The sequence below is a fragment of the Tamandua tetradactyla genome, chromosome 1 (assembly GCF_023851605.1).
Source record: "Tamandua tetradactyla isolate mTamTet1 chromosome 1, mTamTet1.pri, whole genome shotgun sequence".
NCBI lineage: Eukaryota > Metazoa > Chordata > Mammalia > Pilosa > Myrmecophagidae > Tamandua > Tamandua tetradactyla.
Window position 1 is genome coordinate 16142054 of NC_135327.1, and position 27530 is coordinate 16169583.

Sequence of the window (27530 nt, forward strand, 5' to 3'; positions counted from 1 at the left end):
AAAAAAGTGTGGGGCAGTCACATACAGAATGCCATGTAGCCACTAAAAATCAGACCGTAGAACTGCAATGGTTAACTAGGAAAGATGTTTGTGACTGTAGATTGAAGGAAAAAAATTGGTTTCAGAACATAATGTACAGAATCAACCCCATTTCTATACATGTGCTTGGTCCAAAATCTGAGAGGATGTGTGTTTATATGGTAATGATTGTTTCATTTAGAGGGTTTGATAACAGGTGATCTTAATTTTCTTCTTTACACTTTCCTGAATATCTTACAATAAATTTTAAAATGTTTTAAGAAGGAAAATTAATAACCTATTCCAAGAGATCAGCAGTGAGAGGGAGGAAGTAAGACGTGGGAGCTGGACCCCATGCGCCCCTCCAGGGTGGGGGAGGGGCGGAAGCACCTGGGGAGAGGGTTGGGCCTGAGGGGCAGCCAGCTCCCGCTGAGGTGAGACTCCCTGCACCTACGCCAGCTAAGGAAGCACCCCCCCAAAGTACCCCCTCCCCCCACGCTGGCCCCCCTCCCCCTTGCGGGCCGCTCTCTGCCATTCACCCTCTGGAATTAGCTTGCAGATACCGTTTTAGGAAGCCCGTGGGCGTCTGGGAAGCAGCTTGTGAGCAGAGTTGGAGGCTGGCTGAGAGCTGTGGAGAGTGAGTGCCCAGAGGAAGGCGATGAAGAAAATAAGGGGAAGCCAGCATCCTTTTCTCATTTTTCTTTTTGGTTTGACTTTTCAAAGCAGTTCAGAAAACCTTGCTTTGATCCAAATGTTTCTCCTCGGAGTCTTTGTAGAAGGACCGAGTCTTAAGCCTGTGAAGCCAGAGACTGAGTTCCAGTCTCAACTCTTCCACTAACTCTCTGTGCAACCCATACCAGCCGCTTACCCTCTCTGGGCCTCAGTGTCTGGTTTTGTCCAATTGCATTGAAATGGTTGCAAAGTTCTCTTCCTGGTTTGACACTCCCTGTTTTTGGGATTCTGTCTCAGGAGTGAGGCAGCAGACCAGATATCTTCAAGGCCTCTCTACAGCTCCGAGATTCTGAGATTCATGCTTTGAGGTCTTTAAGAGTCTAAAATACGCTGACAGGAGCCTTTGGTTCTTGAGGTTAGCAGTTGTAGAATGCAATTGTATTCAGTTGCTAAGATTCTAGCCCAGGTTCTAGCCAAAGAGACCAAAGAGTCTATATGGGGATGCCCCCTAGGCTGAACCCTGCTTTTGCCAGGGGGCTGGGGGCCATTTTCCCCAGCCTGGACACTGAGGTCCTCAGAGAGGCAGCACCCTGAAGCGGGTGCAAGTGAAACACAGAGGTTTAGACCCCAGGGAGCCTCCTCAGGTGGACGATCATGAAAATGATAGCTCACAAATATGGTGCACTCACTACATGCCAGGCTTTGATGAACAACTGGTCCTTGTCAACTGAGCCCCTGCCCGAAGCCAACAGTGACTGTCTTTGTCTCCAATCCGCACTACAACCCTGCAGGCTGGCATTCATGCCTGAGTGCATGTGGGTGTCTGTGTGGCCCCAGGAGGGTGTGACTCTGTGTGGGTGTCTCTGTGCATTCTGCGCCTGATGTGGGTGCTAGGTGTGTTTGCCCTGAAGCGTGTGTGAGAGACAGACTGAGGGTATACTCTGTTGAGGCTGGGAGAGGGATAAGGGGACCTCTGGTGCATGATCCCTCTTGGCTTCCTCCCGGGATTGCTGCCAAAGGCTGGCTGTACAGGCCTTCTGAGTTTCATGTCATTGGGCCCCAACAAGCTGCCTTGCCCCCTGAGTGTCCTGCATTTTGCCAAGTTGAGCCTGGGACTTGGTTTGGTTTCTTGTGAGCCTCCAGCTCCCACACCTGGCTCTTTCCCTGGCTCCCACACCACCTGGTGGCTTTTACCCGCAGCCCGGGACTATCATAGGAAACCCTTGGGCAAGGCTCAGGTCTCACATCAGTCTTGGTCTTGATCCATGAATGACCAATTGAAGCCCCTACAAAATGGCAGCCGGGATCCAGGGTCCCTGGTCCTAAGCGCAGCTGTGTGTTCTCAAACAACTCTCCTTCAGTGTCTGGAGTCCGCTTTCCTCTGCCCTTAATTGAGTCTGCTAAATTTCGTCTGTCTCAGAGGGATGGTGCAGGGAGAAAATCCCAGAAAAAAGGATATTATTTGTGGTCTCAGAACTGGAAGGGGCCTTCACAGTCACTTACTGAAGCGAATCTCCTGGTGGATGTCTGTGTTAGCACACACTGTGCTATCCAGGTTTTATCTGCATGCCTCTGGGGACAGAGAACTCACTACCTATGAAGCGCCCACTCCATTCTGGGCAGATTTGACTGTAAGAAAGTTGTAAGATTTTAAGTCTGTCTCTCAGTGACTTCACCCCACTGGTCTCAGCCCTACCCTCTGGAGCCCTCACGGCTCGAGCTCAATCTTTCTTGATGAGGTGGAGGTGAGGAGCATTCATAGAGTCTTACAGGAACCCTCAAGCTGAGAGGCTGTTTTTGAGGCCAGATGAAGGGATGGGAACCCTCAAAGATGTGCCAAGCAAAACACACACAGAAGCTAAGGTAGGTCCGCTAGGGGCCCATCTCCTGGCTGGGAAGATGGGAGACCACCACCACCACGACCCCTCCCGAGCCCAGTCAGGCCAGGGCAGCTGGTAAGGCAGCTAATGCTTCAGGGTGGCAGTGAAGCTTGGGAAGGGCTGCCCTGGCTGGGCCTGGGTCAGAGCCTGGAGGTGATGCTGTGTTTTGGGAGATTGGGGAACCACCCTGGGGAGGGGTTATAGCTCCCCCACAGCACAGGACTGCAGAGGGATGAAAGATGATGTGTGCTAAGAGCTTGGCACCTGAGGGGCTGGACCAGAACTGCTGTTAGGATATTATTCACCCACCCACCCATTCATTCACTTATTCTCCTCCTCTGATCCAGGCTCAGGGCTGAGGGCCAGTGACCTGGAAACAGACACAGTCCTCCCTCCTTTCCATCCATGCCCTTGGAGGACCAGGAAGGTGGAGGAGACAGACTCGGCTCTGGATGCATTGTTATTATGCAGCACTTGTCCCGACACACAAATCCTAGCTCTGGACAAATGACACAGTAGGGCTGTAGGTATCTCCAGCTCACTTCCCTGCTTCTGGAGATGTCAAGAGCAAGGCCTCTCTCCTCAAGGTTTGGGCATGGTGGATCTACAGGAGCCTGGGAAGTGGACCCCAAACCCCTATTTTACAGAGGAGTAAACTGAGCCCCAGGGAAGCTAAAGGACTTGTCCAAGGTGTTACAGCAGGGTCAAGACCCCTGACATGCTTGTGGAGCTGCAATATCCCAGCAGAGAACACCTGTGAGGCTTTCAGCACCTGCAGGCAGCTCTTGAGCTTGGGGCACTTCAGATGAGGCTGCAGGGACACCTGTCCTTCCGAGCAGCCTCATGCCTACATAGCCTACACACCAGACTGGAGAGGTTTGATGGTAGCAGCCCTGGCCTGCACAAGGCTAGCTTGGACTCCAGTCCATATAACTTGAGATAAAGCCTTCCCCTTTTCTGGGCCCTTCTCTACTCTCTAAGATGAGAGTACTGGAACTGGATCAGTAAAGACAAACATGCTTGGCTAAGGCTACCTGGGGCACTTGAGAAGGAAAGGGCGTCCTGAGCTATAGCCATGTCTCTTCTGGGTTATACTTTGACTTGAGAATTACTATGGGCCCTCCTGGCATCAGTGCCCAAGCCCACGAGCCTCAAAGCCTCGAGCGCCCCTGCGGGTCCCATCCTGCCACACGTAAGGTGTGGAACTTGGTGAGCCTCCTTTGAGATGTACCCAGGGCCCCAGGTGCTGTGGGCTAGTACTACCCCCAAAGGCCACTGCCCTGTGCTGGCTTTGTGAGTACTTGGGCCCATCTTTTTGGTTGAATGCCCTGCCTGGCCCAGCTCCTCCCTACCTCCCTGCTAATCTGTTCTGACAGATGTTAGAGCTTGGGTGAGTTGTGGACAAAATAAGAGCAGAGTCTTTGAGTGAGGCAATGGAGGACTCCATGGTGAGGGAAGGGCATGAATGAGGCCTTCTCCCCCTGCCTGCCTGGTTCTTGGCCTAGTACTGGAAAGATGCATGCCAGGCACTTTCCCATCCCATTCCTCATTTGCTCCTCACTATTATCCCCCATGTTACACGTGAGAAAACTGAGTCTCAGAGAAATTCAGTGGCTTCCCTAATCTTATCATACAGCTTATCCTCTACCTGGACAGATGGCCATCAGCAGGGTGGCATCCCCACACCCAAACTGCTCAGAAAGATCCTAGCACCTCTTCTAGTGAGTTATTTGTGGCAATATAAATGTCTGCCTCAGTTGTTTCCATTTCCTCTGCTTTCTTGACATTCCTACACAAACCCCCATCCTGCCACAGCTCCTGGTGGTGTCTGGCATTTGAGGTCCACTCAAGAATGAATGGATGCAGGGCAGCGCAAAGTTGGGAACCTAACAACATCTAGCCTCAAGTCCAGGTAGGTCAATTCTCCCGACAGGGATGACAGAGGCACCGGTGAATTAGAACACTTTCCTCTAGCCACAGGAAGACTGTAGTAAAGTGCAAAAGTTGCAATCCACTGACTTGAAAATGTGTTTTTCGTTGGCTTACGTAGCGTTTTTTTAAAAATCTGAATTTGTTGCCAACATTTAAAAATAAAGAAGTTTTGCATAAAAATTCATATTTCCGCCTTCTCTTAAAAAAAACTGGAAGCTCCATCAAGTCTGGACTTGAACTGGCATCCCTGGGCTCAAGCTGGAGAGCAGAGGGTGCAGGCTCATCCTTTCACTTCTATCGGCATCTGAGTTTGTATCCCCTAGTGCAAGGGCTTGGACCTAGGGCTCTGGAGTCAGACAGATTTGGGTTCGTCCCAGCACACAGCTTAATAGCGGTGTGACCACTGGCAAGTTTCCTTGCTGATAAAATGGGGATTCCCACAGTACCTACTTCATAGGGATGGTATAAGGCTTCAAAGAGCAAATGTACGTAAAGCTTTAATCTACTGCCTGGCACACAGTAAGCGTTCAGTAAACGTCAGCCATGATCTTTACTCCCTCCCTTCTCCCCACGCTGGGCTGAGAAGTCAGGAGCCACAGCAAAAGCAGCACTCAAGGCCCTCCTGCCCCAGCGCCAGCCCAGCTCTGGAGCCCTCCCTCGGCTGCACACAGGCCCACGTAGCTGCGGTAATCCTGTCTGGGTAATGCACTCCAAAACAACAGATCAATAGCCTCTAAGCCCTCCAAAGTCATCGCCAAGGCCCACTGCACTGTCCAGGCTGCTGGACAGCAAGTTCGGGCTCTTTTTCCCTTTGGGCAGGAAACAACTCACAACGTGACCTAGAATGAGTTCTTTTCCCTTCTGGGATCTCAGTTTCCCCAACTGCAGGATGACAGAGTGATCTCTAAGGCCCTGCTCAGCTCTGCATTTTAGGAGTTTTGCAGATGGGTAGGCAATGAAGGCCAAAGCCTAACAATTACAGAGCAAATTAGTTAGGATTCTTTTGGCTGCAGTGGCAGAAACCTGTCTCAAAGAGGCTCAAATAGAAAGGTATTGCACTGGATCAAATGGATGAAACCCAGAGATTGTAGGCTGCAGGCAGAGCTGGATCCAGGAACTCCAGTGATGTTCTCAGCTCTCTCTTGCTCTCATCTCTCATCTTAGCTGCCTTCTGTGTTGGCTTCATCTTCATCTCTGGCATAAGGGCGTCTCCCCTGTGATGTCAGATTCAACTGATAGCCTTCTGGTGTCAAAAGTAAGCAGTATCCTTCTGCCCTAGGTTTAGCAGACGCGACCCTGGGAAAGATACCAACTGGCTTAGCTGGAGTTACATGTCTATCCCTAAGGATGGAAGGGCAGGGTGAGGTGCTGTGCTCCACAATCCTATCAATGGTGACATGAAATAGAAAAAGTCTTCCTCAAAGCAAATGAGGCCAGATTTAGAAGAGAGGAACTGAAATGGGCTGGGAAATCTAAACTAACAGCTTCCATTGGTTGTTCTAAAAGCCTTTAGTGCAGAGGCAGAGCTTTCTCGGAGAAGAAAGAGGAATCTTCCAATCAATAAAATATTCATATACTTAACACAATGCTTGGAACATGGATATACAGAATCATGAGAAAACGATTCTATCCCCTACAAAGCAACAAGAAAAATACTCCACACCATCAGACTGTGGTGCCAAGGGCCAGCTATGTGTACCGTTGTGACTGTGAGTGCTTTAAGAAGATCAGGATGACTTGAGAGAAGCCCCCAGTGATTGAGAAAAGGAAAGGTGGAGGTGTGAGAGGGAGTATTAGGACTTAACATTTTTGGAAGGAAAAATAGAGAACAGACGTGAGGCAGGAAAGGCAGGAGTGGAGATGGACTAAATGGGGGTGAGAATATGGCTTTGACTATGCCAAAATACAAAATAAGAAAGAATAACACTGGGAAAACTAGAACCAAATACAGGTTAAAATATATATTTCATATTGGGACAACAATGGGCTTTTAAGATTAAAGCAATGGAAAAAAAATCAAATAAAAAAGAAGCCTGACCTATTTGACACATTAAAAAGGCAAAATGTACATTTCAAAACATAAAATTAAAAGGTAAATTGCAAACTGGAGAAAATACTTATATAATATCAAGATATTGGCAAGATAAGTGCATCCTGAGAAACAAAAACCATGAAGAGCACAACAGAAAAATGGACAGAAGACAAAACTAAACAGTTTCCAAAAGTGAAAGGAACAATGGTATAGAAGTCTTCATTCAAATATACCAGAGACTCTTCCTTAATCCCCCACATCCCTTATCCTGCTCAATTTTCTCTCAAAGGCATTTATCACAATTCATATTCTATAATCTATTTATAAAATTATGTTTATTGTCTGGCTCCCCCCACTAGAATGTAAGCTCCATGGAGGCAGGGATGTGACGCCTGGCATGTAGTAGCCACTAAGTATTGGTTGAATGAAGGAATAGAGCTGACATCTGCCTCCCTGGAACCTCTCCTGCTGGCCCTAGCTGCATTTGGATGTCAGGCAAAGATCTTATCCTTCAAGCTTTCCTGACTTCTCTACTCCTGGGTGAAGGTCCCACATTTTTCTACAACAGCTCCCCATATGACAGCTCCCTCTCCTCAAGATACAACCCCATCTATAAGTATTCACTGAGAAGTAGAGAGCCCAGAATTGAGCAAGTAAAACTTTTTGGGGGTGGGCAGAGGGGAAACGGAGAACTTTCACAAGGAAAATAGCAAGATAAAGATCCAAGGAAGAGGGGGATCCTATTAAGTTTCTTTTATACAGGCCATTTGATACTAGAGAACCTCCCGAGAAGCTCCTTACTTCTATCTTCCTCTCCCCCAAAGTTTAACAAATACCTTGATAACACTTAGGATTCCCGTTTTCCAGAAAAATCTAGTGAGTCTACACAGGCCAGCACCAGATCCAGGGGCACACAGCAGTGAACTGGTGAAATGGGTTCTGTAAGAGAAAGCCTGGCACATGGGGGAGGGGCTAGATGCCAGATTCAAAACTAAACACCCCCTCCCCCTAGTACTGAGCAGCTGACACTATTTCTGGCTCTCATTCCACATCAGCAGGGAGGCCAGTCCACAGCAGGAGGCCAGAGTTGGGAGAATGAACCAGCCCTGGAGACCTGTATAGTCAAGAGACAGAAAGGTCTAATGGAAACAAAGCCTGCCAGGGCCAGATACCATGAACTGACAAACTGACAAGGTGATTAAGTGAAAAGAGGCTTCTGCAGCCCCCCAGGATCATCAGCTAGTTCAGGTGAGTATCCCCATTCTGCTCTGCTTTAAATCTGGTGGATGTGACTCAGTGTTGGCTTTGCCCACTGCACTCCCTCCGCATTTTCAGCCCCCGTTTCAGCAGGGGATGGCATCTCGGTCAAGCCAAAGTCTGATTAGCTGGAGGGACCAACATGTCACAGTGCCCTAGGAATATTAAATAATATTTACAAGGGGATGACGTTGGGAAAATAATTACTGATGGTAAGAGGCAATCAACATGGGGAACTCCTCCATGATTCACATGGTGAGAAATTAGATGGAGAAAGTCCCAGAGCAACCAGGGTTTGTCACATAGATAGCAGGATGTCACTACCTCCGCTGATTTTGCTAATAGAATAAACCAGTCTTACAAGAGCCGGACCCCAAGAAGCTTGCATGAGGGGATTTTAAAGTCAGACCAGGTCCTGCCAATAGCTTCACTTTTAGAAGCGTGAGAACTGGAAGGGAGCTTAGAGATCAGCAGTGCCACTGGTTCTGTTTGGAAGGCTTCTGTCTTCCAAAAATGCTGCAAGCTGCAAGTATTAAGTAATGATTAATTTGTTTTCACATTTTTTATTCACCAGACAGACAGAGGACTGCCAGCTGGGACAAGCAGAAGACCTAGCCTCAATGTCACTTCAGCCCCAAACAAAAGATCTAGTGTTCTTTGGTCAGCCAAGCCACATTATCCTGTGTAAGTAGTTTCCCTTTTGACAAAATGTGAAAAATAGTACAAGGATCTACTTTTAAATACCTGGAGGAGCCTGGAGAATCTATCAGAAAACTTGAATCTAAGCAAACTCTCTATTTTCCACACTTCTTGTGGCCCAGAAAATGTAAGTAGCTTGCCTAAGGTCACACAACTGACTGCCAAAAAGGCCAAAGCTAGATAGGGGGGAGCAAGGTGAAGGCTGCCTGGACATGCAAGGGCAAGAGTAAATCAGAGAAGCAGAATGCAGTGCTGACAGTGGCTATAGACACTGATGGGCTTGAACTTGAGTCCTGTCCCCACTACTTACTTTGTGACCTTGGAGAAATGACTTAAGTGCTCTGAGCCTATTTCCTCATCAGTAAAATGCGGATAATAATAACAGTTCTTATGCATGATTGTTGTGAGGAGTCAAGTGAAATAACAGCACAGAGCACTTAGTAAACAGTAGCTACTTTTCTTTAATTACTGTTTAAGTGTGGGGAGGTATCTGTGTAGACATAGAAAAGTGACATACATGGGAATAAGGTCACATAATCCAACTTCCAGAAGCAGCCCTGACAATGCCAATGGGAGACAAATTCTTTCCCAACAGAGTTCTAGGTACTAACAGCAAAATAGTGTTACTGCTTCGAGGTCATGTTTCTTGAAAATTCAGTGCTTCAGAACCCAAGCCCCATCCCAGATTCACTGCCTCTGAATCTCAGTAGAATGGGACTTGGGAATCTGTACTTTTTTCAAAATTACTATTAGAACTCACATACCATAAAACTCACCATTTTTTAAGTATACACTTCAGTGGTTTTTAGCACATTTATAAGGTTGTGCAACCACCACCATTTAATTCCAGAATATTTTCATTACCCCCAAAAGAAACCCTATTCCCATTAGCAGGCACTCTCCATTTCCTCTCCGTCCAGATCTTGGTAACCACAAATTTACTTTATGCCTCTATAGATTTGCCTCTTCTGGACATTTCACTAATATAGAATCATAAAATATATGGCCTTTTGTGTGGTTTCTTTCACTTAGCACAATGTTTTCAAGGTTCATCCATGTTACAGCATGCATTAGCATGCCATTCCTTTGGAATCTGTATTTTTATCAAGTTCCCCAGATAGGTCTGGAAGAGTGAGCTTTCGGGAAGAAAAATATCAAATTCACACAAAGTGAAACTGCAATTATGATAAAGACACAGGGCCTCATTTCTTCTCCCACTTGGCTGCCCCAATAGTAACATGAGGCAACCGTGGCTGCTTGCCCCCTCCAGGGCTCCCTGCTGAGGGCCTGAGTGATGAGTTGAGCAGGGTCTCCTGGACACTCAGAAGGGAGGAAATGCAAGACCATTGACAGTGGCCTGGCCGCTCTGGGAACTGGGCAGATTAACTGCAAGAAAGACTCACACTAGGGGATTTAGTCTCAACTCAAAGGCTTTAATGTACATTATGCTCTTAAAAAAACATCTCCAAGGTAACAAGTAGAACCGAAAGTCTTCACCAGCAGGGATTCTCATTCAAAAACCTGGTGTGAGCCCTTATCTTAGGAAACAATGATCCACAGTACAACAGTTTGAGGTCAAGGCAGTAGGTCGAGTGCGCCTGTGAGGAGTTGGAACTCTGCCCAGATAGCATGATAGGCATGACCTCAGGATTCCTGGGAAACTGAACACATTAATTTCTCTAATTGCTGACAGTTCCACAGCAGGGCTGGAAAGATTTAGGCTGATCAGGTCATCTCCATAGCTCCAAAGTAGTAACAGCACAGAACTTCAACAGGGCCTAAGAAGTCTGTCCAGGACAAGAAACTTTCTTTTTTGCTGTTGAATTTCATATCATCCAAATCAGTCTAGGATATACAGGAGGTTTGCCAAGTCCCACTTTCTGATCTGAGGCTTCAGAATGCAGCAGATAGCACCAGCCAGGCACTGAGGCCAGGGGCCACATCAACCTTGGAAGTACCCTTTGGGACCTTTGGACAGAAGATGGGATTTTGATGGCAAAAACTTATCAGAATCAACTCAACTGTCTTCTATGTTACCCCCTCCCCAATTTGGCACTCCTGAGTTTTTTTTGTGATTGTACTCCCATTCAACTAGGGATAGGCAGAAATTCTGGCTTGTCTCCCTATTACTACTATGCTTAACTTCAAAAAAAGTCACCAGTTGACAGCTCAGACCCTGTGGGCAGTCCAAGGTCTCTTACTTTCTAACCATCCTATAGAATAAGCATTTAGTTCTCTTGGGCTTCTGGTTCAATTTCTTCTCATTAAGGGGGAATTAGGTTGCTGCTGGACAGGTGTCTCACAGGAACTTGTGAGAGAGGCCATCTGAAATGCAGTCAGGTTAGCACCAAGGCCAGGCTGAAGGGAACCCACAAAAATGCCTTCATGGTAGGCACAGCCTCTTTTGACCTGAAGAAACATATTTATGGTGAAAGAAGGAACAGTGACTCCAGCTGTGCAGAGCCTGGCAGGACCAATGCCCTAGCAGATCCCAGAACAGGAAGGGGTAAATGGAGAGGCCAGGACTGCAGACATATGAGAAGGGGCCTTGCCATGGCTGAGAGCATTCTCCGAGTTAGCTGGTCTCAGTGCCCTCAGGGAGCTCCACAACCACTGGGGCACAGTCCTCAGGTTCCGCTTCAAAGTCCCACCGGAACTTCTTGGTCAGGTGAGCTTGGAACTTTGCAGCCTTCTGCCTAAGCATGGCATCCACAGTAACACCGCAGGCGGAGGAAAAGAAAACCTACAGAGAACAGAGGATAAGTCACTCCTGAGAACACAGAGGGGGCTGAGAAAGCTGTGGAAATTTCCTCATGGTGTGCATCTCTCTGGGGCGGGTGGATCAGCTGCTGCTGGCGTGGACCCAGGCCACCTGCTGTGCTCCCCCCCAAACCAAGAAAAAAGGTCCAAACCCAGCTGAGAAGTTGGGGCAGGACTAGAATGGAAAATTACTCTCCTGGGCAGAGAGACCTCCCCACTGAGAATAAAGGCAATAGGGCTATCATGCCAGCCCTGCCCCCTAGGGAATTTACCAGACACCTGGTCAGTAACTCTGTGGATGAGGTAGCAGCTACACCAGCAGGAACCAAGGGAGATTTGGGGGGCTTAGAAGCCCCTGCAGCCCATAATGTTCCAGGCCTCAAGCCAATGAGGTTGAATTGCTGCTCTAATCTTCTAGGCTGCCAGTTTGAGCTTTTCTCCCCCTTAAAAGCTATCTTTAATGTTCTTTTTAATTCAGTTTCATCTAATACAAGCATGGGCAGGGGCTGTGAACAGCAATTTTCCTTATATCTGAAATCCAATACCAGAATGTCCTAGAAACTTTACGGAGTATACCACTGGATCCTCAAAAACACCCTGGGAAGACACGCTGGGAAACTGAGGTTGCAAAGAGTTAAATGACTGGCTCAAAACTATCCAGAAAGGAAGGAATGCTTTTTACCCCAGACTTCCCACCTGCTACGAAGGACACAGGAGCAGGGGGCAGAAGAAGTTCTTTGATACGTACCATCCTCACGCCACAGCTGGCTCCGAGACCACCATGGAAGGACTCTGGGCACCAGGAGATATGACAAAGGCAACAGGCTTTTTCTGCAGCTGATTCCAGGGGCAACACCCCTTTCAACCCCTTCCCCAATGTCTTTCTTGATAGCAGAAGGAGTGGACTAATTTTCAGTAGTCTTTGGAGCCATTTTGTCATAGTAGTAGACAGGGCAAAAGTGATATGGAGGACGCTGTATACTGAATTTGGCTTCATTAACTTGGGAATCGACTAAATACAGGAGTGGGAAGTGCAACCACAACAAAATATCAGATCAATAACTAATTAGAGGGGCTGTGTAATCTCAGTGGTGAGAGGCAGTGAGGAGGGCTGGCAGCTAATGGAGCCTGCTCTGGAGTGCTGAATGTAGAACAGGGCTGAACTCTGGGGAAAGACCTATTATGGGAAGCAGAGAAGCCTTGGTTTCAAACATTACTCCAGAAGCCCTGCACACCCATGAGTATGTCCCCAGAGGTCCTGGGAAGCCTGTTGGGCTGACTTAGCCAAAGCCTCTTGCTGTTTTCCCTCCTTACACAGTAAACTGTACTACTTTCTACACAGCCCCTCCTCTCTAGCCATACTGAGCCTCTTTCTGCTTTATAGGTACATGTTTTCCCTTTGCTTATAACATTCTTTATACCCTGCCTTCTCTTCTTCCATGTAGCTAACTTCTACTAGTGACCCAAGACACAGCTCAAGCAGCACCTCTTTTAGGATCCCTTCTCAGACCATAGCTGGAATAGGTATTCCTCTGTGCACCCCCAATGCCCAGGGCTTCCTTGATCACAGCCTTATCTCAGTCAGGTAACAGCCCATTTACTGTTGCTCTCTCCCAAAAGATGAAGAGCAACTCTAAAGCAGTAACTCTTTTTTCATACCTACATTCTACACTTGTGAAGCAAAATTCGACATATGAAAAGAACCCATTAGATGATTAATGAACAAAAGAATGAAAAAGACTAGAGATTCTATGAAACCCCATTTTTGGTTCATTTTTGCTCAGTGGCTGACACAACACAGTTGCTTGATAATTACATGATGGTGCTAGATGGAATAAGGGACTCATCTTGGGGGGAAAGAAGACTTTTTTTATCAGAACTCTGAATGCTACCAGCTCACAAGTCACCTCCTTGTGACATGCCTCTTATGAAAGTCCAAACTGATATTAACTATTCCAACCTCTGTGTTCTCCCCAGCACTGGGTCTGAGCCTTATAGCACTAATCACACTGTGCTTGCATCATGGTGATCTGCACTCTTTAAGCAAAGGGGAAGTTTTCTTTGCCCAAGGCATGGCAACAATTTAGAGCCCATATCTGCTCACTGAATAGATATAAATCAGACACAGAGACTGACATGCATTTGACAAAGGCCAGCACTTGGAGGCTGGAACAAGCTGGGCCCATATTTATCAGCCATCCTCCCCACTCCTCTCCAAAACTGCCTGGGAGTAAAAATTACTAGAGGAAGATACAACAGAAGCCTTTAATTTAAAAAACAAAGCCTCTAATTTGAAAAGTGCTTTATCCTTTTTTAAGCACTAGCCAATTTTATCTTTACTACAATACTGGGAGGTAGAAGGACAAGAAATTATTATTCCCATAACACAGATGAGGACACTGAGTATAGTGTAGCATGCAGTGATGATAAACGCTGAGCAAGATCTAGTCCATATAGGAAAATTTCCATTTACGCATTAAATAGATATCTATCACTATCACCTTGTTAGTCAAGATGTGGTGGAGAGGCTGGAGGGAACTTCCTGAAAATGTGGGGCTGTGTTCCAGTAGCCATATTTCTTGAGGATGATTGAATAATGATACAGCTTTCACAATGTGACTGTGTGATTGTGAAAACCTTGTGTCTGATGCTCCTTTTATCTACCTTATCAACAGACGAGTAAAACATACAGACGAGTAAAACATATGGAATAAAGATGAATAATAGGGGGAACAAATGTTAAAATAAATTTAGAGTGAAATGCTGGTGATCGGTGAGAGGGAGTGATGGGGGTATGGTATGTAAAAAAAAACAACAAAAAAAAAAACCCAACACTGTTCTCTGGGATGTAAAAAAAAAAACAACAAAAAAACCCAACACTGTTCTCTGGGATGCCAAGGGGCCTAAAAAGTAGGCACTTCTGGAACTGCCCCCTTTGTAGGCCTCGAGGACCCAGGATATACCCCCTCAGATCGACCTTTAAACTCTTTATGCTGATCCTTAGTTGTCAAATCTTTCCCTTGCCCTAATTCCTGGTGTCCACTTATCTATCTATCTATCTTTATTTATGTATTTATTTTTTGCATAGGGAGGTACCAGGAATTGAACCCGGGTCTCCAGCATGGCAGGCAAGAACTGTCTGCTAAGCCACTGTGGTCCGCCCCACTGATCTATTTTTGACCCTTTAGTTTTACAAATCTGGTATTTTAAAAAACTTCTTAGAATTCAGAAAAAGACCTGTTTAGACAGTACCTAGTTTTCAAGAAAAAATTTACTTTCTCATTTAAAGATTAATTGTATGAATTCTTCAAACAATATAATAACGATCTGATTATTTTATTTACTAAAGTTAAGTAAAATAATTACTTTTGAATGTAACTGAGAAATGAGTCATCTTAATATTGTCAGATTTCCCTTGGATAATTAAAAAACACTTTTGAAACAGGATGATAACATTTCACAAACTTCATTTATCTAAAACAAAAAGCATATCCACTATTAATACTTTAACCATTAAGTCTGGCTATTATAACATTGGAAATTACTTTAGTTATAAATGAGAGAGCTTTTTTTAACCCAAATTAAATAAATTGAGTTCAGTCAGTTCACCTTGAGAAATTCAAAATATAAAGGTAGGTAGCTGGGTCACAAATTCTATTCTTTGGCTAGATCAAAAAGATGAAACTTCCTAATTTTTCAATTCCCAAAAGATTATTCAACTTCAAATGAAACTAATCAGAGGCAGAAAATTTTTACTTCCACTTGCAGAAGAAAGTGGTGTTTAAAGCAAGACTCTTACTTCCCATGATGACCAGGAAGGTAAAAGACACTAGGACTCACATCTTTTGAGATCAGTTTAAAGAATTTGGGACGTTTCACCTAAGGCACTAATCATATACGGTAGCCTGTCACAGGCTTTAGAATTCAAAGCTCAGCCTTGCTATCCATGGAACCGGGATCTTGGAGAAAATCATGTGCCCACTCTGATCCCATCAGAGTTCACTCATCTTAAAAATATGGTTATATACCCAACTTCTAATATTGTGAATGCCAATTAAGAGAATACCCAGCAAGCACATAAAAATGATAGCTGATGGCAGGAGGTGTAGGAACAGGTAGGCGAAATTTGTCACAGCTGAGGTTATGATAAAAATACTACAGATATAATTGCTAGTCAATGTTTTCCCTCAAGAGTTAACAATGGACAGTAGCATTTAGCATATTGGCAAGAAATGAAGCTGGAAACTATATATAGCCTATTATGACAAAGTATTTTTTAAAAACACAACACAGGTTATGTGACTACATGTCTAAATGCTGTGCAATCAGCAATAAGAATCCTTATTTTGTACATAAGTCACTTTCTAACATACTATTAAATTCACATTATCCTTTCATTGGTTTTAAACGAATTATGGTGACTTAAACTGTTTGAACAAAAAAACCTGAATCTATTTTTATAAAACAAATAATTTTATTCATGCCAAACCCAAAAGATTTGTAAAAACCAGTCACATCTATTCAAAAAGCACTCACATGGGAAAACTGGAAAAAATTAACGGCAGAGGCCGTTACGTGGCTGACTTTATGTAACCTAATGCGGTTGTCTTTAAGTGCTTACACATACAAGCATCAGCCTCTCTCCATGGGTGAGTAGCCATTTAAGCTCCTAAGGAAGAAAGCAAGCCAATTCTGCTTACTTGACTACCTGGGGGGAGAGCAGGCGGCTGGCTGAGGAAGGCTTTTATGGGCTGATTCATTCACTCACAAACTCCCTGAGCGAGTGCCTCTGTGTGTGGGACTGGATTCTCACTGCCAAGATGGCATCAATGTGACTCTCCATGAAAAAAGAAAAAAAGTTTTACAACATCCTTTTCTACATTTTGCCTGCTAAAATCTCAGTCACGCCTCAAGCTCATGGTCAATGCCTCTCTCCACATAAAGCCATTCCTGAACCTTTATCCCCTCAAATCTCAACTCTAGTCAGAATTAGCCACTCCCTCTTTGGTGCTTCTAATTCCTTTTGATCAGACTGTTTATACCCATCACATAAGGACCATCTATTCAGTGCCACAGAAATTGTACATTTCATCCTTCTAAAAACACCTGATAACACATACTGAGATAAGTATCTGGCCTGGTACTAAGTGCTGAAAAAAAAACAGATGAACAAAAACTAGGCCCTGTTTAAAAGGAGCTCTTGGGTCAGTGGGGGAATTAGACAACGTTTTCATTTCAAAAAGCACAACCTATGCAAATATAAAAGTGATAAGCACAAAGTACACCAGTAGCATGGAAAGGAGAGAGGAGAGATCAATGATGGCTTCAAACAGAGGGGGGCTTTGAGGGCATCTCATAGGATGAGCAAGTACATGTCAGGCAAAGGGAAAATCAGGTTCAGTCAAGAAGGCATGAAATATCTAAAGAAGTGATACAAATGGTCCCAAAACACATGAAAAGATGTTCATCATCAATAGCTACTATTATTTTAAAAATGGAGAATAACAACTGTGGCAAAGACATGGAGAAACAGGAATTCTCATACATTGTTGATAGGGATGCAAAACAGTGCAGCATCTGTGGAAAAGTTTGCCAGTTCCTCAGAAAGTTAAACAAAGAATTATCATATGACCTGGCAACCCCACTTCCAGGTATATACCCCAAAGAACTGAAAACAGGTACTCAAACCTATATTTGTACACAGTGTTCATAGCAGCATTATTCACAATAGCCAAAATATGGTAGCAACACAAATGTCTACCAACAGATGAATGGATGAACAAAATGTGGTATATATACACAATGGAATATTACTCAACCATAAAAAAGAATGAAGTTCTGTTACATATGACAACACGAGTAACCCTGAAAACATCACGGTGAATTAAATAAGCCAGACACATAAGGACAAATATTGTATGATTTCACTTATATGAAATACCTAGAATAAGTAAATTCATAGAGACAAAGATTACAGGTCTCTATGGGCTGTGGGGGTTATGGCAGATAGGAAAGAATGAGGAGTTGTTTCTTAATAGGTACAGAGTTTCTCTTTGGTGTGACAACAAAGTTTTGGTAATAGATGTTGGTGACAGTAGCACAATATTGTGAATTTAATTAATATCACTGAATTCCACACCTGGTCAAATAGCATGGCATGTCTGAGAACTTGCAAGGAGGCCACTGTCACTGGAATGGTTGAGGGAAAAAGGGGAGAGTAAGGAAAGGCTGGAGAATCAGCCAGGAAACAGATCCAAAGGGACTTTGTGACCAATGTGGCTTTTCAATTTTCTAGGCAATGAGGAGCCACAGAAAATCCCAGAGAAATAGGATCAGAGCTGCATTTTAGAACAGCAATTCAGGTAGCAGTGTAGGAGATGGATGGACTGACAGGAATAAGCATCGAGAATGGGAGACAGTTATAAGACTGGTAAAGTTAGATGCAGTCTAGGTGACACCAAGAGGCCTGGGCTAGGGAAATGGTACTAAGGGTAGGATTGTCTTTTAAAACACTTACCACTATCTGGAATTATTCAGTTAATTCATTTATTTACTTTCTCACCAATATATAAGTTCCAAGTCAGGGATTCTGTCTGTCTTGCTCACGGGCCATATTCCCAGTCCTAGAACAGTGCCTTGTACACAGCAGGTGCCCGGTAATTCCCTACTAAATCAATGAACAAATTCCTTGAGGCAGGAACCCTGGCTAACACATATGTAACCTTAAAACCATCAGCAGAATGTTGTATGTAAAGAAAATTCAAGAACATGTGTTATATACATTTTTAAAGGCCTATTTCCTTTGGAGTTTTCCAAATAACGATATTAAATTTTCCTGGTGAAAAATCCAAAGACAGAATTTTCTAACCACCAGCTTTGCACAACCCACCTGGGCATCTATCAGTCCAGCTGGGCCCTTTCTGCTTTGTAATTCATTGCTGGCAACAAAGTCTCAGCAATTAAAGCTCAGCTGTCGGTTTTGCTGACAATGGTCAGGACAGCCAGTGACACAGTATGGCCCTCCCTTGTCTGTGTGACAGCATTAACTCACGTCACCAGGGCAGCACATGCCTGTGGGCTGCAGCCACTGCCAGAGGCGAGTTAGCAGGCTGATGTCCCCTTGCAATGTTCTGCAACATACAATACTGGAACTTTGGGGGAGATTTTGCCCTCAGTGGAAGGATAAAGGGATTTAATTTCTCTTTTATTACAACAATCAACGAAAGGGTAGTTTTATAACTCTTCTGAAGTAGAATACCAGGCTCAAGCCATCAGCTTGACTGACTCATCTCCATGGTCAGCAAAAGTCTTCCAACTGCCAGAGCTTTAAGTCAGGTGCCTGCTGCCTTACTCTTCTAACGGTTGGTTTTAGAAAAGAGTTCTGTATCTCTGAGAAGACAAGACTATGATGGAGTCTCCACTGTCAACAAAGAATACTTCTAGGGGGTATCCAGGCTATATTCAGTACACAGGGCCATAAGCACAGGCATTAAACCAAGATTCAGGCCTGGGTACAAATCCTGGAGCTGCTACTTACTAGCTGTGTGATCTTGAGTAAATGTTTCAGCCTTTCAGTTAAGTCGATTTTAGCCTTAGCCAGTTTTCTCATTTTTAAAATGGGAATAATCCTCCCTACCTTACAAGGTTGCAGGGAGAATACGTGAGGGAAGCCATGTAATGTCATAAACATAGAGCCTGATACCTTACAGGCATATAATTAATATTTGTTCCTTCCTTTAGCCTAGTTGGAGAGCTCCTCCTTCTATGGAGTAGGCCATATTAAGGGTCTCACATGCAGGCAGAGAAAAGATGGAAATGACAGCTTGCAGATTCTACCCCTTCTATACTTGAGAAAATTACAAAACGTGAGTGACAGAGGCTGACCCAAGTACATAAAGGAAGCTAATCTGCACATGGAGGAAATAGCACAGGATGAAGATTGTAAGTTGTCTGAAGCTTCTTCCCTAATTACCGCACATAATGAAAATTTAATTGCCAAGTTAAAAGCAAATTTCACTTTTTCTGTCAGAGAATCTCTGCAGAAACTGGTACATTTTGTTTGAACAGGAAACCAAAGTTACTTTAATGCTTAAATGAGATCTAAGAAGCTGCAGCTGTTTCATTGGGAATAACAAGCTTCAAAACTCTGCCCTACTGGATTGCAGTAATTTATGGCTGGGGGGTGGGGGTGGGGACAGAAAATGAAACTGTTTTTAGCTGAGTAACTCAAAGGGGTAGGGGTGGAAGTAATTCAAATTTGAAGTATTTCAGTGTTAGGCACTCTGGGGACAAGGTGGTGAGAGGGTGAAACAGGGAAAGAGAATGTAGCATCAAAGAGCTTACTAATCAAGTATGAGAGACAGAACTAGGAATCATCCTAAGATTAGGAAATTGAAATTAAGAAACCTCTGTGTCTTGGAAGAACAGCAAAAAACCAAAAAGGTAACATTCTGAGGGTACTTTCACATACCCTTGCCTTAAATTTCACCCATCTGGGTGAAAGCCAAAAGACTGCCCACCTGTAAGGTGCTGGTGAGGAAGTTGTCCTGAGAGACTATGTCCACAAAGAAGTCGGCTGGGATCTCACTGAGCTGGTGGTACAGGATAGAGATGAGGTTTATGTACAGGGAGCAGTGCTTCACCATGGCTTCTTCTGATCGGCACAGGAGGTTCAGGAGCCGCTTCCAATGCTCAAATGCCTCGTACACATTCCCCAGCAGGAAACACACAAAAGCAAACTGGAGTTCACCTGAAAGGAGCAGGGAGGAGAAATGATCCTCAGGGGGAGGAGGTCTAGTTGATTCCACACTGAGTTCCTTCTATCTTATGCTGTTCACGAGGCCATCGATTCTACTGGACCCCAGCAACAGTGGATTTATATCCTTGTCACTCCTGTAGTGTCTTTAATATGGGGTTTTGCAACTAGCAGGTGCACAACAAATGTTTGCTGAAATGTTATAAATTTAAACCACAAGAAATCAAACTGTGACTCTGGATTTCTGTAAAACCAGACTGCAAGAAGTACACTTAGTATTTGCCTGGCATTTTAAAAGCTTACAAAATGTATCCATGCCCAAACACCCCTAAAGAGAGGGATGGAAAGATCAAAGGTAGATGGCGGAGTTATATAGAGAAGATAGGATTTAACAAATGAATATGAATGCTGAATCATTAAATTGATATCTTAGTTTCTAGTATTTTAGAGCAGCTAGAAGTAAAAACCTAAAATTGTGAAATTGTAACCCATGTCAAACTCTGAAACATGTTCTACAACTAATTGTGGTGTTGTGCTTTGAAAGTTATAGCTTTTTTGTACGTATGTTATTTTTCACAAAAAAAGAAGGAAAAAAGTCAACTGTGATGATAAAAAAAAATCTAAGCTCTCTACCCTCCTATATTCTGGAGCAGCTAAAAGGAAAAATAATGAGAGGATCTTATGGTAGCCCATGACAAACTCTGGGATCTGTCCTGTAACTACTTGTTGAAAAGTGCTTTGAAAGCTATTGCTTTTTTATTTCTTTGCTTTGTATATATGTTATACTATACAATAAAGATAAAAAGTTTGTGAACATTAAATTGGTTGTATATATGGTAATAGAACAAAAAATTAAAAATAATCCATGGACCTGCACTCTACAAACAGCGAACCCAAAGTTAAACCATGGGCTAAAATTAATAGTGCAATTATAAAAAATGTGATTTCATCTCTTGTAACAAATGCTCCACACCAATGCAAGGTGTTAATAAGGTGGTAAATGGGAATTCAGTATTTTAAACATGATTATTCTATAAATCCAAAGAAAAAAAAAAAAAGGTGTCCGTGGATATTACTCCAAATGGATCCCAAACCCGATTCTCCATCAGATTTACTAGAAGAGCTTGCTGAAAATAAAACTTCCCAAGCCTCAGCCCCAAAGATTACAATTGAGGATAGACAATAGAGCATCAGTATCTGTAGTTCTAACAAACTCCCCAGGTGGTTCTAAAGCAGATGGTTTGCTCCAAGGTTAGGGAAAAGCTGGTTTATACCACATAATCCTCAACTTGACTCCACAAGAGGAGGTGGCTTGCCTCATTTTATAGACGAGTTTAAGGGACTTGCCCAAGGTCACACATCTAATGGTGTGATGATAAGAAGACAGATTCCCTATTGATTGGGAACAATTCTACAGCCTTCTATAACAGAAAAATTCATGGAGTATTTGTTCAAGGGGTTAACCTGCCAGTCAGATTATTTTAGTTTATTTAATTACAAGACTCCAGGATTTTATCTCTAGGAGAGCCTGATGCTAAAAAGCATGGATTCTGGAGCCAGACTGCCTGGGTTCAAATTCTAGCTCCATCACTTAGCAGTTGTGTGACGTTGGGCAAGTTACTTAATCTGTTCATGCCTCAATTTCCTTATTTGAGAGTTGTGGTGAAGATTAAATGAGTCAATACAATACATGCAAAGCATCTGAAATAATGCTTCGCACAGAGTAGCATGACACTAGTTATCGTTCCATGTTTCCACTGGATGCCCGTCTCAAACAAAGACACCTGATGATATAGAGCCTCTGTTCCTGGGCAAGCAACTAGGACTCTTATTGCCACAGATAGACTGTTGGTGATCAGAGCTGTTCCCTCTGGTTTCAAAGGAAGTGTAAATTTACTAAGGGCTTCTGTAGTATACATATATGTGGGCCATATAAAGGGCAGAAGCACTCAATATTAAATACCTCTTTAAACTGCATGGCATTTGATCTGTCACCTCTAGAAACCTAGAAAACTAGTTCCCTGTTCCTAAGCTTTCGGAACTAAGTTTGATCTGTGTGGATAGCTACCTGGTCTAAATAGTCTGGATATTTGACTAATGTTTTTTAAATACAGTCAAATTTTCTTTGTATAATAGAGGTTAAGGATTTGCTTCTTCAGTTGGCTTTGCCTAGTTAGTCTATGAAACTAAAATAAGCTTATACCTTTCTGGCCTGTTCTAAAATTAAGAGACTCAAAAATAATTTCAAGGAGCTGTCATGTAGATTCAAAGTTATCCCTGTAACAGGACTTTTCACAGGATATACACTGAAAAACTGAAGCTTGTAAGAGGTAGAAAACTGGATTTCTGTTTAAGAATTTCAAATGTTACATCTTAAATGAAACTACAATCTAACATATTAATGATGCACCTATTGAAGCATCCCTTTTTGTCAGCTGGGACAACGAAATAAAAAGTCCTATATTCAAATTTATCATCAATCTTCCAATATAAAAATATACAAATTACCTGGATAGTTTGTAAAAGACAAAATACAAATAACTGCTAAAGATGTGAAGAATGTTTGCTGTCACCAGTAATCTAAGAAATATAAATTGAAACGAGATACCATTTTTCAACTACAAAAATCACTCTGCCCAATGCTCTCAAAGGTGAGGGGCAACAACAGGCCTCGTCCACCTGCTGACAAAGATGCAAACTCTTCTTTGCTGGGCAATCTGGCAACATACAGATTCTGATCCAACAATTTCAATTCTAAATGTACAAGGATGCTCATTAGACATTTATAATAGGGAAAAATAGGAGTTCTTCAGGTTCATCAACAGAGGACTGGTTCAATAAACTACGGAACACTAAGCAACCACTACAAAGGAATGACAAATTCACTTATGGGGAATGATGTTTATATTAAAGCAGATTACAAAATATACTATACTCTCCTACTTTTGTAAAAAATTATCTGTACACACAAACACATAAAATTGAATAGAAAAAAAGACTAAAAAAGAAATACACGGAAAGAAAGAAAAGATTGAAATGAAATACAAAGACACATACAAAAAGAAGATGGAAAGTAAATATGCCAAAATGAAAAACAGATTTGGAGTGATTTTTATTTTTATTTTTCTTCTATGATGAACATATACTGTCTTTGTAATAAGGAAAAACTTAACAATAAAAAAAGTTTAACAATTCTTTGAAAAATCACTGTCCTGGTCTAAGTGAATAGAGAGACCAACATCTTAAGAAAGCCAAGTGCAAACAGAGGCAGGCAAGATGCTACTAGGAAAACAGATCAAGCTCAGGAACCAGAAGCCTTGGGCTCTGGTCTCAGTTCAATCACCGAGTTGACCAGATCCTTTCCCTCTATGAACCCAATCCGTAAAACTGGGAACTGGCCTACATCATTGGTGCCCACAGGATAGCCTGCATCGGGTTCATATAGGGTAACTGCTTATAGATAGATAGGTCAGAGAGACAGATAGAGACAGGCAGACATATAGATACATAAATACATAGATGACTAACAGATTGCTGGAGCCCGACTCTAGATCTCTTGAATCAAAGTCTCCAGGTGTAAGGCCTGGACATCTGCATCTTTAACAAGTGTACTGACGAAACTACTCCCCATTTAAGTGTAGGGAACGACTAGACTAGATAACCCAAGATGTAGTACTATTTACTCTGAAACCTCTCGGCCCAACCGCAAAAAGCCTCATTTCTTCTTACCGAGTACGTCTTCGGGACTGCTGGGGTACTGTCTGCTGAGCACCATTTCCAAAGCATAGCTCAGGTCCATGCTGTGCCTGGTTATCTCTGCCGGAGTGGCACCATCTGGGAACATCTGTGTGGGGAGCTCTGAGAAGCGGATCTCCGTCCCAGCTCTGGGCTTCATCTCAGGTAGCCGGGCCAGGCCCTCCTGGTAGCTTTTGCACTCAGTGCCACAGTGGGGTAGATTCTGCCCTGCCCGGTCCTTGGTGTACTTCATGGAGAGTACAGGCAGCACATCTGAGAAGGCACAGATTTGCCGGCTTTCAGGTTGCAGCTTCTCCATTATGGCCTCACTGATGAAGCTGGTAAGTGAAATCCACTTCTTAAGTGTTGCATATGGGTAAGGTCCCAGGAACTGGTCCAGCTCCTGGAGATTGGCCCTCATGGCCTCCACCTCAGCCTCTGGGGCGGGGGACAGGTCTACCTCTTCCTGGACCGCATTCCAGCGCAAGACTGTCAGCCCCCGCTGCTGCAGGCTAAGGAAGAAGCCCATACGAGGACCTACTTCCCTGGGATTGGCCTTGTCCACAGAGCTATAGTGGAGGAAGTGGATGCCCGGTGGGATCATTTTCACACCCCGGAACTTGGGCCCCACTTCCCAGGAGTTATAATCAATGCCAAACTCCGTCCCCTTGGGCATATTCAGGATGACCACCGTGGCCCCTTCAAAGAACAGACGCTTGGCAAGCTCAGGATCCATCTGAATGGTGGCCATCGGGCCAGTGGTGAGTGACCAAAAGAAGAACCTTTCTTCCTTGCCTTCGCGAACAGCTGAAAAAGACACTGGTGTTAAGGAGAACTGGAGGAAGGTAGTTTCACTTGCCAAGCATTCTCTACATGTCAGATCTTGAATTACACTCCTAACATAATTATCTCCCATTAGCCTCTCCACAATCCTGCAGATAAGGAATTATGAGCCCCATTTTACAGATGAGGAAAGTGAGGCTCAGATAGAAGAGGATTTTTCTATTTTTAATGAGAAGGAACATTCACTTCATAGCTGGAAATACCTGAGTTAAAGAGGCATGATATACTCAAGGTCACAGAAGGACTCAAATTAGAACCTGGTATCCTGCTCTCCAGGCCACTGTCCTTTTGACTGTCCACTTCTAGGACATGCTTTCAGATCTCTCTGTTACAACAAAAGGTGAGGATGGAGAAAGCCTGGATGGGCTATCTTCAAACTTTAACTCTGACTGAAACCTGTTGCTGGAGAATTCCAGAAGTTGAAAGAATGATTAAATCAAGTACAAACCTATTTTTCTATAAGATTCAGTAAAGGCCCCAAAATTGACAGAAGGTTGTAATTAGGACACTATGGAGAAAAAAGTAGCATCTAAAATTCACAAAAGGTTTTGTGGAGTGGAACCACAAACCCCTCTTTTCCTTTTACTGACAAACACCGAAAGTCCAGGGAATAAAACAACTTCTCAAAAGGTCCACAGTCTGTGGCAACTCTGGACCAATTACCAGAGAGGATTCAAGCAGCATGACAGGCCTAGTATCAGTTTATTTCATCTACCTCTGAGCTACCAATGAAGACATATTGATAAAACCTCTGTATGTTCGAACACGAGGTAATTTCAACTAACTTTCTAGTCCCAAGACATCTACCTATTCACCAAACAGTCACTAAAGGCCTGCACTGTGCCAGGGACTTTGCTAGGCACTAAAGGAAATATCTACAGATTAAGACAATCACTGCCCTGTGGGCACTTATAATCAAGCTGAATGTACAAAATTTCACAAACAGAAGAGCCAGCTAATTTTCATCCTGTTTACTCTTTTTCCCCCCTTAAAACAAAACCAAACAAAATAAAACCGTGGGGAAAGGAAGACCAATGCTTTTTCCCCAAAATTGTTAAGAGCATATTTTATCATCTTAATCCAAAAGTTTTCTAAATCAATCTTTTTTTCAAACTGCCATTTTGAAGCCATTAATGGGTCATGAAACCAATTTGAAGGGTCTCAAGCAGCATTTTAAAAAATAAAGAGAATTTAAAAATCAGAGTTTACCATGAGTAGTTTTTTTTAAAAATCTGTGTGCTGGTTGCAACGTAAAATGTATTTGTTATGTAAGTTAGTAAAAAGCATTTGAAAACCACTACTCTAAATAATTTGGATCTTCATCTTTCTATCCCCAGCCTTAAATACAGAAGATAGTTAAAATGCCAATCAATAACCCATTTCCCATTGTGACACCTGTTTACTCTTCCTTAATAATTCCTTTCTTTCTAACTCCACCAGCCTGTAATTTTCTTCTCTAGCACATGGCCTGGCATGGAAGAGATGTTGAGGAAAGATTTAAAAGTGACCTACCAACCTGTCTTACAGCCCTCTGGAATGCAGAAAATCGCATCCATTCACTTCTCTCCATCACCCTAATCCAACATACGATCATCCCTCATCCAGAGAGCGCTTGCCACTCCAATGCATTCTCCATACAGTCAGAATGACCTTTGCAAAATGCCAATCTAATCATGTCCCATCCACACCTAAAACCTTCTGAGTGGCTTTCCACGTGGCTCTTGGAAAACCAAAATTCTTATCATGGCCTATATGAAGTCTGCATGGTCTCGCCCCTGGTAACCTCCCCAGCTTGGTTTCATCCCATGCTCCTCCAAAAGCTCGCTGTTTCCAGTCACACTGGTCTCTTTATGGCAGGCAAACAAGAGGCTTCCACGGGGTAGAACAGAATACTCTTCCCTCCCTTCTTTGCCAAACCATTTTTCCGATCTGACCGCTATAGTCAACTCCTTCCTAATAATGCCTCCCGACCCCGGGGTTAGGTGAGGTGTCCTTTGAGACGCTGGTGCCTCTCCTTTTCACACAATACGGTTGCAATTTTGCATGTTTGATTTAAGTTTGTCACCTCCAAGATTTGAATCCTTCTGTTCACTGCATCCACAGCACATATTAGACCCTCGATAAACATTTATTTACTAAAAGTATAACCTCTGTTTTGCAAAAGAGAAACAAAGGCTCTGCGCGGGGAAAGACCTTGCCCAAAGTCACAGAGAATAGGACACAGGCAGTTGGGGATAATTCAAGGTCTCCGGCCCCCAAACCTTAAAGTTAAGGGTGGAAAAAACGAAGTTACCCATGTATCCCGGGAAGGCGGACGGGGTCTTGGCTTCTTATGGAGAAGGGCCTCCGGAGACTCCAGCGTCCCACCACCCGGCCCACGGACCCAGACGTGGCTACCCATGCGAGGTGAAACTAATTCAGGGCACTCCGCGGTCCCGGGCCAGAAAGACAGTGGCCCCGGGCACGCAGATACCAAAAGCAGAGAAGGAAGAAATAAGCCAGGAAACCCTACTCACCGGCTCCCGCCTCGACCCAAACCTCAGGTACCACGGAAGCGCACCGGAAATCCCTCGGCTTCACCGCCGGATGGGAGCTTCGGAGAAAGACGCCCGACGGCGCCCTCAAACACGGGAGAAACGGTCCGCGCCTGCAGGTTCCGCCCCATCAAAGAGCAGCCTTGTACTGCTGTTAGTTACTCGTTTTAGTTCCTGAATCGTGGACAACGTTCATTGAACAATGCATTTTATTTCTGCCTCCAGAAACACACCCACTAGCCATAGTTCCTTGATCTCGAACAGTCCTGGTCACTGAGTCTGGGGTCAAGGTCATGGCTGCCCCTGAGACATCGACGCTCAGTCTGGGTCTCGAGCGGCTTCCAGCTGCGTTCAGCCTTTGGGGAGAGCCTTAGACAGCCAGCCCCTATCCCGGGGAGAATTATTCGCAGCTG

General features: G+C 43.9%; 1 protein-coding gene across 1 annotated transcript; it reads right to left on the reverse strand.

The window, feature by feature from the left end:
• Nucleotides 1-9902: 9902 nt before the first annotated feature.
• On the reverse strand, nucleotides 9903-27412 carry AAR2 (AAR2 splicing factor). The gene is made up of 4 exons (XM_077169730.1): nucleotides 27100-27412; nucleotides 23735-24547; nucleotides 19770-19999; nucleotides 9903-11233 (listed from the first exon to the last, which is right to left on the reverse strand). Exons 2-4 carry the CDS (start codon nucleotides 24489-24491, stop codon nucleotides 11066-11068), a joined length of 1155 nt encoding a protein of 384 aa, XP_077025845.1. The 5' UTR covers nucleotides 24492-24547; nucleotides 27100-27412; the 3' UTR covers nucleotides 9903-11065.
• Nucleotides 27413-27530: the final 118 nt, after the last annotated feature.